Source organism: Bubalus kerabau, chromosome 1 (genome assembly GCF_029407905.1).
Source record: "Bubalus kerabau isolate K-KA32 ecotype Philippines breed swamp buffalo chromosome 1, PCC_UOA_SB_1v2, whole genome shotgun sequence".
Classification (NCBI taxonomy): Eukaryota; Metazoa; Chordata; class Mammalia; order Artiodactyla; family Bovidae; genus Bubalus; species Bubalus kerabau.
Window position 1 is genome coordinate 238,402,147 of NC_073624.1, and position 14,990 is coordinate 238,417,136.

The window sequence follows — 14,990 nt, forward strand, 5'->3', positions numbered from 1 at the left end:
CCAGTGCTCGGTACTCACATGTGATGAATGGCCATTGTGTTGGACAGTGCAGATACAGAACATTTCCATCATCCTGGAAAGTTTTGTTGGACTTACACTCTGGAAGAAGAAAGTGGCTTGATCTGGTCTTTGAAGGTCTCCCTATCTCCTTTCCTTGCTTTATTTTTCTCCACAGCTCATACCACATTCTGATATAGAGAATTTATTTGATATTTTGTTTTCTGTCACCCATCACTAGAATATAAGTTCCTTTGGGTAGAGACTTTTTTTTTTCTGTTTTGTTCCCCACTTTACCCCAGGGGCAAGAATGATGCCTGGCACATAGGGGATCCTCAATAAACAGCATCTATTGCATGAATGGAGCTCTTTCTCTGAGCGTCCCTCTCACTGTCCATTGCTACCCCCTAATTGTCCGGTGCCTGCAGTGTCCTAGGTGCTAGGAATCACACATGACAAGATAGCAAGGAGGGGGTGAATAAATTCATTGGTTTGGCTCACTTGGGGACAGGTTCTGGGCTTCCCTCTAGAAATCAGCTTAGGATTTCAGGACTCCTCTGAGGAAGACCTCTCGGCAGTTTTGCCTTTCTCTAAAAGTCCAGGCTCTGAGTAGAGCCCCCAGGGAGCCTTGACCAGCTCCCCACCAGGGAGCTCAGCGAGCCGCCCCACCAGGCTACCCAGTCCTGACCCGCTGCCCCTCTGCCCACAGCGCAAAGCTATCGAGCGGTTCTGCAGTGAGGTGAAGCGACTGTGCCATGCCGAGCGGAGGAAGGACTTCGTCTCCGAGGCCTACCTCCTGACCCTGGGCAAGTTCATCAACATGTTTGCAGTCTTGGACGAGCTGAAGAATATGAAGTGCAGTGTCAAGAACGACCACTCTGCCTACAAGAGGTCAGGGCTCCTCTCCCTGCCCCGCCCCGCCTTCCTGGGCAGCCAGCCTGTGGGAGAGAGAAGCCAGAGCCCTCCTAACAGGCTCAGAACCAAGCTAGCCACTCCACAGACACAGCAGGGTTGGGTCTGCCTCTGTTTTTGCAGCTTAAGGAATAAGATACAGAGCTGAGCTTTGCCAAACTGGGTCTTGGCAGGGTTTTCTATCTCGAGGTGGAATCAAATCCTCATTTACCCCACCAGTGGAGCAGCATTTTCTGTGTCCCATGCAGTCTGAGATTATATTATGATTAATATAATCCTAAAATGGTCACAGGAGTCATTCTCTGCAAGAATCAGAAAGCCAGTTCAAACTGCTCATGTGAAAGAAGAAAATGGGTTGGCTCCCAGAACAGAAAAGTCCTGGTCTACCTGATCCAGGTACTCAGGTGATGCTGTTGGTCTGGTTCCCTCTGCCTGTCAGCTCAGCTTTCCCCAGTGACCGCTTCATTCTCAGGCTCGTGCCCTGTATGGCCTCCAGCAGCGTCCCTCCAGTCAGCATAGCAACCCCAGTTCCTAAGGAAGGAAAGGATGTAGCTCCTTGCAGATATTTTGCAAAAGCCCCAAGAAGGATTATCCTTGCTCCAGCTTGGGTCCTGTGCTGATCCCTCCATCAGATACTATGTATGAGTATGTTGGGGTGGTGCTGATGAGGGGGGTGCTCGCCCTTGGGGTCAGTTGAGGGTCAATGGCAGCTCACAAGAAAGAAGGACTGAGAGTGGAGAGGGGCGTGTGTATACAGCCACCCCAAAGTGGGGGAGGGCAGGTGAAAGTAGCAAATCCACCTGTGTTGCTTGAGGCTCAGATAAGCTCCAAGGTGTCCATACATATCTCTTGGGAAGAGTTTGCTGTGTCATGATGAAGAGGGCCCCTGTCCTCAAATCACCTCCTCCTGGGGCTCTGAGGTAACCAGAGAAAGCAGACAACAGACTGATCCTCACTGTTTTATCCTCTTGAGTGAACTGAAACCTGTCAGTACCCAGAAGACAGAGCCCCATTCAGAAATGGCAATTTCACAGAGATTCCATAGACAGCTCATGGTACAGTGTCTTCCCCCCAAACTCTCCCCAGATTTGGCCAAGTCCTGCCATCATGATCACAGCTGACATGCTCTGGGGACTGGCTGGGACCTTGCTGTGTCTTGTCCGTGTTCCACGGTCCCTGGTGACACGGACTGCACCAACTCCGCCTCCAGGTCAGGCTGGAGAAGTCCCAGGGCAGTGGTTTCCTCCCTTCGAGGCCTGCTGTGTTCCCCACACCCATCATCCCCTCAGTCCCATCAGGTTAAGTAGACTTTTGCTTTCCCTACAATGTTTAGAAACATTGAGGTTTTCCTGTTAGCAACATAATACCCAACAAAAACAGAACATTCCATTGCTTGTGATTCTTCCCCATGACGTACCGTGTAGTTTTACTGGAGGTCACTACAAGGCTCGGGATGCCCGTTTCACTAGGTCCTACCCCTTGGGCTGGTTGATGGCATGCTAGCTACCCTTAAACTTGCCTAGTCTTTGAACTTCAGTGCATTCCTGCTTCTTAATTTCAGGTACCCTTATTACAGCGGTGCAAACAGCTCCAAGTGAAATGACTCCAGAACAGGCTCTCCTTCAATGTTAGAGTCACTTGTGCCATTCAGAGCCCTGCAACTTTGGGGATAGTGTATCTGGGTTAGCTGGGAGCAGGGCCCGACTGGGTTAGGTGGGAGCTGAGGCCCGGCTTAGGCCGGCTATTCATGAGCATCCCTCTCTACACCACCCCATCCAGGGCAGCACAGTTCCTGAGGAAGATGGCTGACCCCCAGTCCATCCAGGAGTCACAGAACCTGTCCATGTTCCTGGCCAACCACAACAGGATCACCCAGGTGATGGCAAACCTATGTCAGTCCTGACCCGGTGTCCTGGGATGCAAGCTCGGGCTTGGAGGTTGGGGGACCCACAGGCAGAGGAGCTCCACCCAGATCATTCATCCCCTCTGCTCTACTCAAGCTTTAAGCTGCAGATTTAAGTGTCCCTTCCCAGCCAAAGACGGCCCCTTCACCCTCTGCAGTTTGTCCTTAGAAAATCTTCTAGCCAGTGTTCTGCCCCGGTATAGGTTGGTATAGGTTGAGAGCTTGGGTTCTGGAGTTTGACTGCGTTGTTTTCTTATCTTGGACCCTCCATTGCCCTACTGTGAGGCGTTGGGCAAGGTCTCAGCCTCCGTTTCCTCACCTGTAAAATGGGGCTGTTTAGGATTGCAGTGAGAAATAAATGAGATACTATAGCATGTATATAGAGCTTAACAGACAAGGACATAAGATGTGGTTATAGTTACCGCCATGGCTTTCCCAGGATATTCCCACTCAACGGTGTGTCCCTTTGGAGAGAAGGAGCCTGGGATGGAGACCTCAGGTCTTCTTGTACAGGAAATGTCTTTGTACTGACGAGTCCTGTACTGGGAGATGCCTGCTGGCCCATTTCTCCTCCACTGAGCTGGGTCTTCCCACTATCATCCTTGGAGACATTTGGGGCTCAGTCCACACACACCCTAAAACTAAGCTGAGATGACCACAGGCTGATTGCTATAAAGCTGAACTGCTTTTAGTTCAGCCAGAGAAAGCATTTCTAACCATGAGAACTGCCAGGAAATACAACAGAAGCCCCTAAGGGGCAAGCCCCTGCCCTCGGAGATGTGCGGCAGCTCTGACCAACCGCTGTAGACACTGAGGAGAGGTTGCAGGCTCTCCTCCACCTGATGTGGTCAGCAAGGCTGTGCCCTGCCCCAGGGCCCAGCAATGAGCCATCCTGGGTGCTGTAGGTGAGGAGGATGCAGGATGGGGACTAACCAGAGGGGGGCGCTGCTGTTTAGTGTCTCCACCAGCAACTGGAAGTGATCCCAGGCTACGAGGAGCTGCTGGCCGACATTGTCAACATCTGCGTGGATTACTACGAGAACAAGATGTATCTGACCCCCAGTGAGAAGCACATGCTCCTCAAGGTACAGCTCCCTCAGTCATACCCCCTCACCTCCTTCTTATTTAAAATCATTTTAAAAGGTTGTTTCTTTCTTCTTGCTTAAGCATGAGTGCAGATCTTACTATACAAAAGGTTTTATAACCAATTTTTTCCGTTTGATATGCTGTGTACACCTTTCTAGACAGCATTAAGGCTATGTCTACAATGTGACTTTTAATGGCTACCTAGTATTTCATTACATGGGGACACTGTCATTTAACAAATCCCCTATCACTTGGTATTTGTTTGCTAAAGTGCATTGAAAGTCTGTGGTGTTTTATGTCCATACTCTTGTTAAGTCAGACATCCTAGAGGAAAATTGCCAACCTAAGAGGAAGGCAAAATCTTATAGCTTTTACTATATTTTGTCAAAACAGTCATGTTTGTTTCATCAGTTTACACATTTCATTTTTAAATTATCAAGTGATGTTTATCATTGTAGAAATTCTGAACAGAAAAGCATTAAAAAATCGAATCTCTTATAATCTTTCCACCCAGAGATAACACTTTTAGCATTTTGATGTCTATCTTTCTCTTTTTTTCTGTGCTGATGTATTTTCAACATATGCAGTTTACATAAATTGTGTGTGTGTATTATTTATCCCATTTCATTAAGTGCATTTGGAATAACATGCAGCCCTTAAATAACGTTGTATGGATGAGTTCCCATTTCTTTAGCCATTATTCTATCCTTAGCTGCTTAGGTTACTTCTAACTTCTCTCTGAAAACAATAGCACTGAAATGAGTAACGTTCTCCATATTCTTTATACACACTGCATCACCTCTTTTATTTCTTTCTTCCCTTTCAGAGTTCCCCTGGTGATTTGACTTTTTCTTCCCCTCCATGTTGCCTCTTATTTCCAGAATACCAACCCTGTTGGTGTTCCCTTCTTTACATTTACATAGCATCTCGAAGAAGGTTGCAGGAGAGTGTGGCTTTGTGACTCATTCACTCTGGCTTCCTCTGCACAGTCAGAAATTCAGAGAAGTCACCCAGAGTTCAGCAGCCTCTCTCACACCAGTGCTATGTCCAGGCAGTTACCACAGCTCTGCCCAGAATTGTTGCTTCCACAAACTAGGTTACTAAACCCCACTTCACCAATCATCCTTACATGCTGCTATCAGATTCTCAGGCTCTTCATTTCTCTTGCCTGCTTTTAATCCTCCCACATCTCGGCTTCCCAGCCTTCTTCCTCTCAATTCTCAACCTGGCCTCTTGGAGTTTTGCAGTTTCTCTACAGTGTGTTAGTAAACTCAGATGCCAGCAGGGGGCGCCTTTCACCTTAAATGGAAAAGTCTGGCACACCCCCTGCAGAACCATAAGTACCCATCCTCTAGCCCAGTCCCTTAGGTGTCAGTCATGACTAATCCCCCGTCACATAGCAACTGCGAGCCGAGGAAGCTGCTTTCAGCCTAGTTGTTCAGGCTCCCTCGGGCTTGCTGTACATTTGACAAAAGGAGCAAAGTAAGCCAGCGTGCAGGAAACTATTGGGTTAGCCAGAATGTTCATGCTAGTTTTTCCGTTACATTTTATGGAAAAACCCAAATGAACTTTTTGGCCAGCCCAATATTATATGGACTGGAATGTTTAGAATCAGCCTGTCAACCTGCCTATAGGGCACTGTCAGCAAAAATGTGTTCTTTTTGTTAATGAAATCACCAATGAGATTCCTTGGGAATCTTTGTTGTAGTTTCCTTGGGGAAAGGGGTGAAGAGTTTCACATTCGTTTACCATCTAGTGAGTATGCATCAAGTGCCCGCAGTGTTTGCCAGGGCCTGGGGATGCAACAGCAGCACCGCTCAGTCTTTCTCGAGGATCTAAGTGCATACGTGCTGTTAGATCCCAGTTCAGATCCTATCTCTGCAGCTGTGTCTAACCTCTCTGTGCCTCCAGCTCCTCATCTGTAGAATAAGGTTATTGTGTAGAATTTGACTCATAAGATGGTGAGAATTAAGGATAATGTCTTCTAAATCTCTAAGCACAGACTGGCCCATGGGGAGGACTCAAGAAGTGGCCACCACAATAATAAACGAAAGAATCCTCTGCATGTCTTCACAGAAATCAAATTTATGATTGAGATTAGTTCTACATGTCCTTTTTTGTGACGACACATGGGTTTTTGTAATAGAATATGTCACTAGAGGGGGTGTGGGTGTGCACATGTCCACATCTGCTTTTTTTTTTTTTTTGGTTTTTTGGAACATTTCCAATGGATGTGACTGGCTTCTGTCTCTGCCTCTTCTCATGCTAGGTAATGGGTTTTGGTCTGTACCTGATGGATGGGAATGTCAGTAACATTTACAAATTGGATGCCAAGAAGAGAATCAACCTCAGCAAAATTGATAAGTTCTTTAAGGTCAGCACCTGGGGCTGGGGCTGGGCAGTGGGCCAGGGGGTGGTCTCTCTGGGGAAAGGAATGAAATTAGGCAGCAAAGAGTGGTGCTTATTGATTGAACTATGGCTCGAAGGATCCCAAGAGGAGGAGGAGAATAGAGACAGGGGCCCTAGCTGCCTTGGGTAGAGGAATCCATGCTATTAAAGGTGTGTGCCTCAGTCTCAGGACACAGCCAGAAGGCCTTGCAATGCTTTCCACACACTGCTTTTACCCTTTCCTGAAACCCCTTGCCATCTAAAGAAAGAGGTGTGTCCCAGAAGACAGAACCCGCTTTAATTTTCAGTATAAATCAGAGCTCACAATTGCAGGATTCAAGTTCACAAGCTCACAGACTCTCCTGGTCCGCCAGAGGCCTACTCCGCTCCCTACCTCTGGGCAGAATGCCTTATGGAGTCCAGCCTGCTCTCAGTCCATTCCAGTGCCTCAGAGACTTCATCTTGTGGTCCCAAATCTTTAACAACAAACCTTGAGGTTTGCCTTTGAGGTTTTTGCAAAGGGGTTTTCTACTTTGGAAGTCAGTTCCATATTGTCAGTATGTCCTAGCATCAGGCACTTCAGGTGTGGAGTAGAGCCTCTGAGATCAGACATGGGGAAACCAAGCTTAAATTACAAGTGGATCCCTTTGAAGATGTGGCTGGGCCTGGGTCTCACTGACTCTTGGAGGTTAGTGGGGAAGTAAGTCACCCAAGGGGCTTCCCAGATGGTGTTAGTGGCAAAGAACTTGCCTGCCAATGCAGGAGACATAAGAGATGCTGGTTTGATCCCTGGACAGGGAAGATTCCCTGGAGGAGGGCATAGCAACCCACTCCAGTATTGCTGCCTGGAGAATCCCATGGACAGAGGAGCCTGGTGAGCCACAGTCCATGGGGTCACAAAGAGTCAGGCATGACTAAGTGACTTAGCACGCATGCGCAAGTCACCAAAAGCATCCTGAGGCTTGGCTTGGCTTCTTTTTGAAGCTAGAACTTTCACTTTTCTCTAGGACCGCCCAAAATGAAAACTGGGCTTATCTGGGGGGAACTGGCAAAGTCCACCCCTACCTTAAATCCACATAAATGAGATGGGGGTGGAATTGAAGACCACAGTCTCACCTCACACAGACCTGGGTTTTAGTCTCTCTCTTCCACTACATAACTGGGTGATGTTGGGAAAGTCACAGAGCTTCTCTGAAACTGAGCTCTCTAACCTGAAAAATAGGAATACTAAGGGCGTCTACTTTATGGGGTTCCCTTGAGGATTCAATGAGCGACATAGGTGTCAGAACCCTGGGTTATAATCCTGGCCCCTTGGCTTCTAGCTGGTCTGACTTTGTGAAAAAAAAATCACTCTAGCTGAGTTGTAAAAGCTTCAATTTGTCCATCTTGTTAAATGGGAATAATAGCAGTACTGATCTCATTCAGCTATTCTATGGAGTGAGATAACTGTTTTCTGTTTTGCTTAATATACTGTTTTTTAGAGCAGATTTAGGCTCATAGCAAAATTGAGCAGAACGAACAGACATTTCCCATATAACTCCTATCCCTACTCATACCCAACCTCCCCCATTATCACAACTCACCAGCAGAGAGGGACATCTGTTTTAGTCCATAATCTGCACTATTGACACATCATTATCACCCAGATCCCAGAGTGTGCAGTAGGGATAACTCATGGCATTGTGTGTTCTGTAAGTTTTGACAAATGTATAATGACTATATCTACCATTGTTGTACTTTGTTGCTCAGTTGTGTCTGACTCTTTGTGACCCCATGGACTATAGCCCACCCAGCTCCACTATCCTTGGGATTCTCCAGGCAGGACTACTGGAGTGGGTTGCCATGCCCTCCTCCAGGGGGTCTTCCCAACCCAGGGATGGAACCCAGGTCTCCTGTGTCTCCTGCATTGGCAGGCGGTTTCTTTACTGCTGAGCCACCAGGGAAACCCCTCTATCTACCATTGTGGTATCATACAGAATAGTTTCACTGCCCTAAAAGTCCTCTGCTTTTGAAGGACTTAGCACTGTAGTGCCTCATGAATCAGAAGCAGACAGTGAATACCAGCCTCCCCACCATTAGTCCTCCTCTTCAGATGGGAGTCGTCTGCCCTCTGCTGTTGGGTGTTCAAGGTTTCAATTCACCTTGTGGAGTTTCTCAAAAAGGTCACTCCCAGCCAGTGGAATTCAGGCACTCACATCTGGTCCAGAGTTTGAAACAGCGAGGAGCCTTTAATCTAAGGAAAATTAGAGCAGATAAGACCCTGCCCTGGGTGGCAGGCCATCTGGCTCTCGTTCTTCATCTGTTCTGCCTGCTGGGTAACCTTGGACAAGTCTCTTTGCCTCTCTGGTCTCAGATGCTGGAACACAGAGATGGTTGGAGGCAGAGGAGGACCTGTAGGCTGGCTAAGGCTCTTTGTGGTTCCAGGGTCACAGGGTAGCAACATCAGAGTCAGAACTAGGGGTCAGCCTGGAGGCACACATGGAGGCCTGGCTCTCCCAGTGGGAGGCAATGCCGGGCCCTCCCTCCGTGTCTCACAAGCTGTGTTTGCTTCCTTTGCAGCAGCTGCAGGTGGTGCCCCTTTTCGGCGACATGCAGATAGAGCTGGCCAGATACATTAAGACCAGTGCTCACTATGAAGAGAACAAGTCCAAGTGAGTGCCTGCCGTAATGTCTCTCGGCTCCCGCGAGGATGCCCAGCCCGGGCAGGGGGCCGAGGGGCCATTTCAGCCCCTCCCCTCTCCCCAGACCCTGGGCAGGTGGAGTCTGTCCATCACTGGCTCCTGAAGAGGAGAGCAGCGGATGGTGATCTGAGCCCTTTTGCACTCAGCCTTTGCTGCCAGGGTTCAAAAGCGCTCAGAGCACAGCCCCGCCCCTTCTCTGTCCCCGTGGTGGCCCATGCCACCTGCAGGGGAACAGCAGGAGTCCTCCTGCCCCCAGCAAGGGGAGGAGTGCTGGCCCTCAGTGGTCAGATGGAGCGAGGTGGCCTTCTTCATCCTGCTGGTTCTCTCCTCAGGTCTTGTGTCCATATGGTAAGTATGCCGTGCAGGGTATGGTACCAACGGTTCCAGCTGTGAAGTGGGTCGATGGCCTCCTCCAAGGTTGTTTTATAAACCACCCTCTAGGTCATCTGTGCTAAGATCCGGGGTGTCAGCACCTCATGGAAGTTTGGGGAACACTGGGCTACAGGCTTGGCTACCTCTTTGATCTCTGGCCTTGTTAAGGAGGCTGCTTCTGCCTACATTTCCACCAGAGGGGGACAAACCATGTTTTCATCAGGGATGAGGGACTTAAGGCCTTAAAAATACGTAAATGCAGAGTCCTTGAACTCCACCAGCTTTGAGCCACTGATGAGTCTCACCAGGGAGAGCTTCGTAACCCAGTGGCTGCTGGTATGTGAGGAGGTCTTCCAGGAGAAGCATGGAGTCCCAAATGCTGGACTTATTTCCTGTGTGAATTCTTAGCCACCTGAAGGTGGTTGGAGTGGTGATGTGCTCAGGGTGGGGGGCAGGGGCTTGAGTGATGTGTCCCCAACCCACACAGGGAACTCAGGATAAAGGTCGTGTCGAAGTATAGGCGTGAGGAACTGTCAGCGTTCTCAGTATTCTCTGGAGCGCCCCTTCAGAGCTCCTTCTGAAATAGTAAATTCTCCCTAAATGTGTATCTGCCTTGCTTGGTGCCCATGCTTAGTCTGTCCACCTGGTCACCCAGCACCAGATGGCAGAAGACAGTGACCAGGGTTGTCTTTTGTTCCGTTGGCAAAGGAGAATGCAGACTCCCATTCATTGATTTCTTCCCCAATTTAAGATGTTTTCTCAAAGATCTCTTTTTTAAAAATTGAGGGAAGTGTTGAGGAGAAAGAAGAGAGAAAGAGGGAGAAGATGAGGGCAAGAGAGAGTAGTGCCTCTCAGGATGGCTGCGGCTTCCTCTCGGTGAAGAGCTTCCCTGTTCCTGGCTCGCTGTTGCAAAACAGACACAACCCCGTTAGGTTTTTCCAGTCCCGCCCAAAGGCCTTTGTCAATGGCAGCTTCACCCACAGGACACAGTGCTGCCAGGGTCAGTTGACAGATCTGGGAGGTCACCCACCTTGCTTTTTCTTAGCTTGGATTCCAGCTCTTTGTAGCCCTAGAGAGGCTGCAAGTCCCTCCCCGCTCATGTGACTGGTAAGTACTGTGGACACCCATTACCTGGGAAAGTATGAGATTGGGCCTTAGAAGAGGCCAGCCCCAAGTAGGAGAAGGAAGGTCTTTTCCATGCAGCCTGCAGTCCCTACCGTGGAATTTAGCAGGCACTGTTGCTGGTGGGTAGGACACCTTTTGGTTGTTCCCAGTGGAGCCAGTCACGTTAGCTGAGCACCAAGACTAACTAGTGGATGGAAGGAGCCTGCCCCTCCCAGGGCCAGGACCCACTCCAACCCCCTGATTTTCTGCCTAGGTGGACATGCACCCAGAGCAGCATCAGCCCCCAGTACAATATCTGTGAGCAGATGGTTCAGATCCGTGATGACCACATCCGCTTCATTTCGGAACTCGCTCGCTACAGCAACAGTGAGGTGAGCTTGCCCTGGCTGGTGGGATGGAGGCCCGTGTGGGACTAGGGTGAGAAGGGGTGAGGACCTCCAGAAAAGAAATGATCCTGGGGATCCTGGGGAGTGGATGAGGAGGGCAGAATGGCCAAGAGCCAGACAGAGCTGGGATTAATTCTGGTTCTGCTTCTGACCTTCACAAGTTATTCCGCATCCCTGAGCCTCAGTTTCCTCATCTGCAAAATGGAGCTAATAGTATCCAGAAAGGTTCATTGAGAGGATTAAACACTATGATGTATGGAAAATGCATTGCACCTAGCAGGTAGTAACAGCCCAGTAATTGTTAATCTGTACATGATCTAAACATCTCCACCCTGGGTGGCAAGAGAAACAAAGTTCTGTACAATCATGCTCATAGCACCATCTAAATATTTTAAAACAATTATAAAAATCATTGTAATAAGCCAGAAAATACAATTAGGAACAGAAGAAGGTCATAAAAATCTCCTGTGATTGCTCTAATTACATTTTTACTGCCACTGGATTTTCCTTTTCTTCTTTTTTTAAATAGGGAAACACGATTAGTGCACAAACCTCAGAAAAAATACAGATAGACAAAAGAAGGGAAAATCAGTCATGTAAAATTCTACCATCCAGAACCCACTATTATTAACATTTGGAGGTATATATATATTATCCTTTGTGGCTTCCCTGATAGCTCAGTTGGTAAAGAATCCTCCTGCAATGCAGGAGACCACGGTCCAATTCCTGGGTCAGGAAGACCTTCTGGAGAAGGGATAGGCTACCCACTCCAGTGTTCTTGGGCTTCCCTTGTGGCTCAGCTGGTAAAGAATCCACCTGCAATGTAAGAGACCTGGGTTCGATCCCTGGATTGGGAAGATCCCCTGGAGAAGGGAAAGGCTACCCACTCCAGTATTGTGGCTAGAGAATTCCATGGACTGTATAGTCCATGGGGTCGCAAAGAGTTGGACCTGACTGAGAAACTTTCACTTTCATATATCCTTCTAGAGCTCTTTCTATGCAGACCTTGTAATGAATATATATGTTGATTTAATAAGCACGGGTCTCCTGATTTCAATCCCTGTTTTACCTTTTGAAGCTCCAGGATGACTTTGCACTACTCCATTTGTGCTCACTGCCTCCACCATGTGGCTAGTAGCTGTAATTACTCTTTCCAAAACCCAAAGTAGGGAAATGTCTGATCAAAAGGGGGCAACACATCTGAAATGAGAGCAAATGCAAGCAGTATGGTCATTAGATGAGTGGCCCACATTCTTAGTAGGGCTCCTGGTAGACATGGATCAGGGTCAAGCCCAAACCTTTGGCTTTCTTAACTGTATATGCCAATGAATTGAGCATAAGCTAAGCTATGGGAATAATTTAAGTGCCAGGAAAGTGAAAGTGAAGTCGGTTAGTCCTGCCGACTCTTTGCGACCCCATGGACTGTAGCCTACCAGGCTCCTCTGTCCATGGGATTTTCCAGGCAAGAGTACTGGAGTGGATTGCCATTTCTTTCTCCAGGGGATCTTCCCAACCCAGGGATTGAACCTGGGTCTCCTGCATTGTAGACAGACGCTTTACCATCTGAGCCACCAGGGAAGTAGGTGCCAGGGACCCCATTCAATTCCTGTCCAGTTTTGGTATGATCTAAGACTGAGTCAGGCTCAGAGGTATTTTTAAAATTATACACATTATGCGTGTATATATACAGATCATTCTTGGTATTCACAACAGTTATATTTTATAAAGTGGCCATCAACACTGAATCAGCAAGTAATCGCTCCTCCAGAAAATACAGGGTTAGGTTTCTGTGAGCCTCTGGTCACAGTGTTTCTATCAGCTGACTTTTAATATATAGCCTTGTTTTACATGCGTTTCTGTTTAAAGTCACTGTACGTAATATATATTGTTGATTTGTTAACATTAAATCATACCCAACAGCACTATAATTCATACCTGATCAAAGTATATCTAAAACACCTATTTTCAGGACTTCCCTGGTGGTACAGTGGCTAAGACTCCACACTCTCAATGCAGGGGGCCTGAGTTCAATCCCTGATCAGGGAACTAGATCCCACATACCACAACTAAGAGTTTGCATGCCACAACCAAGACCTGGTGAAGCCAAACAATAAATATTTAAAAAATAAAATACATATTTTCTCCATAAAGCACATCACAGCCTCCTTTTTTATAGAGGCATAGACAGAGAGTCAGCACTGTGTTTAGGGGGCATTTTAAATAGTGAAATCACCAGTAAAAAGTATAACAAAGTGGAAAACGGGGCATTAAGTAGATCAGGAAAGAGACACTTGTTTACAGTAAGAGCTGAAACAAGAGAGCAGAGAGCTGTGTTGTTCAGCCTCAGCTGGGAACACGATTCAGATGTTTCTGCCACTCTGCACACACCTGCAAATGACCATGAAAGCACTGCAAGGATTGATCTTGAGGCTGTAAATAAATTTTAGTAAATAGGGAAAGTCACAAATTCAGAACCCACAAATAATGAGGACTGGCTCAATATGTATATGTATATGCACACATATATACACATGTCTGTGCATATGCACATGCATACATGCATATTATATTTCACTGTGGGATATATTACATGTTCAAATAAATGTTTGTCTTCACCAGTGCTTTTCAGTCAATGAGTCACTTGTAATTGGTTGTGAAGTCAACTAAGTGATCTCTAAGTAGCATTTTGGTATGAAACAATGGACAATCAGAGGAGGTCTCAAGTATTAAGCACAAAGTTTCTTTGTGGAAGATGTTATTTCATGTCTGTATTGAATACCTCAGTCAGTATATAGTATACACTTCCTGCTGTAAATCACAGACCCAAAACTCTGAAAAGCCACTGCTCTGCAATTGACCAGGGTCATTGTGAGTGGGGCTCTGGCATCATACCACCTGAGTTTGAACCCTCAGTCATTTGTAAGCCATGTGACCAACAAGGGACTTGTCTGAGCTTCAGTTTATCAGTCAAGAGGTATAATAATAGCACCTCCCTTGCAGTGTTCTTGGGGGGATCAGTGAAATACAATGGAAAATTGCCAGGTTCGTTGGCAGTGAAGGTGATGGTCGATGTTCCTTAGGTGGTGACGGGCTCTGGGCTGGACAGCCAGAAGTCAGATGAGGAGTACCGCGAGCTCTTTGACCTGGCCCTGCGGGGCCTGCAGCTCTTATCCAAGTGGAGCGCCCACGTCATGGAGGTGGTAGGTGTCCCAGGAAAGAGGGTCTGCCCCTCCCCAGCCCCCTCCACTCTTACCTCTGGTCTCTTGGAATCTGTCTGCCCCTGCCTCTCTCCAACACTTTTAAACAGGTTTATTAAGAGAAAATTCACACACCACACCATTCACCAATTTATAAATCCATTAATTTTTAGTATATTTCCAGTGCTATGCAGCTGCAGTCAAATTTAGAACAACCTAACCCTCATCTGGTACAATCACACCCTGTTCCCTGTCCCTACAGCCTTAAGCCGTCTCCTTCTGTCTCTGTAGATTTCCCTATTTTTGTATGTTTCCTATAAATAGAGTCCTATCATACATGATTCTTTGTGTCAACTGCATGTTATCCAGGTCCATCCATTGTAGCACAGATAAATACTTCATTTCCTTTCTTGACTGAGTGCTGCTCTGTCGTGTGGACTCTCCTGGTTTAGTTGATCTGTTCACCCACTGATGGACGTGGGGTCTCTCCTCTCTCCCCAGTACTCCTGGAAGCTGGTTCACCCCACGGACAAGTTCTGCAACAAGGACTGCCCAGGCACGGCCGAGGAGTACGAGCGAGCCACACGCTACAACTACACCAGTGAAGAGAAGTTCGCCTTCGTCGAGGTGGGTGCTGACTCCCTGTGTCTCCTTGTCCCCCACTCGCTAGGTTGGTGCTCAGTGTCGGCCATGGGGCTTCCTGGAGGGCTGCTGGGCTGGGTGGCAGCCCTGGTCCTCATGTGCATGCACCTGCTCACCCCCTCCTCCTGCCCGAATTCATCTCTGTCCCACGTTGTTATTCAGAAATGGTGAGAAACTCATTCTGGTCTTAAAAAATCCCAAAGAAAGTGTCACTCCATTGGAAACAAAAGACGAGACAGACACATGGCCACACCAAATAAGAGAAATGCCCATACTGATGAGAGGTCAGAGAACTACAGAT

At 47.7% G+C, this 14,990-nt stretch overlaps 1 protein-coding gene and 1 non-coding gene across 2 annotated transcripts in view; one reads left to right on the forward strand and one right to left on the reverse strand.

Annotated features, from left to right (window-relative positions):
- CYFIP2 (cytoplasmic FMR1 interacting protein 2) overlaps window positions 1–14,990 on the forward strand; it is a 113,443-nt gene that overhangs the window by 11,823 nt on the left and 86,630 nt on the right. The window contains exons 5-12 of the mRNA XM_055560626.1: window positions 707–888; window positions 2,689–2,785; window positions 3,769–3,897; window positions 6,168–6,272; window positions 8,846–8,937; window positions 10,718–10,835; window positions 13,931–14,050; window positions 14,549–14,674. Coding sequence (XP_055416601.1) covers window positions 707–888; window positions 2,689–2,785; window positions 3,769–3,897; window positions 6,168–6,272; window positions 8,846–8,937; window positions 10,718–10,835; window positions 13,931–14,050; window positions 14,549–14,674 — 969 coding nt within the window. The remainder of the gene's footprint in view (window positions 1–706; window positions 889–2,688; window positions 2,786–3,768; window positions 3,898–6,167; window positions 6,273–8,845; window positions 8,938–10,717; window positions 10,836–13,930; window positions 14,051–14,548; window positions 14,675–14,990) is intronic.
- On the reverse strand, window positions 12,357–12,428 carry TRNAC-ACA (transfer RNA cysteine (anticodon ACA)). Its single transcript has one exon. It is a non-coding gene; the product is annotated as a tRNA-Cys (tRNA).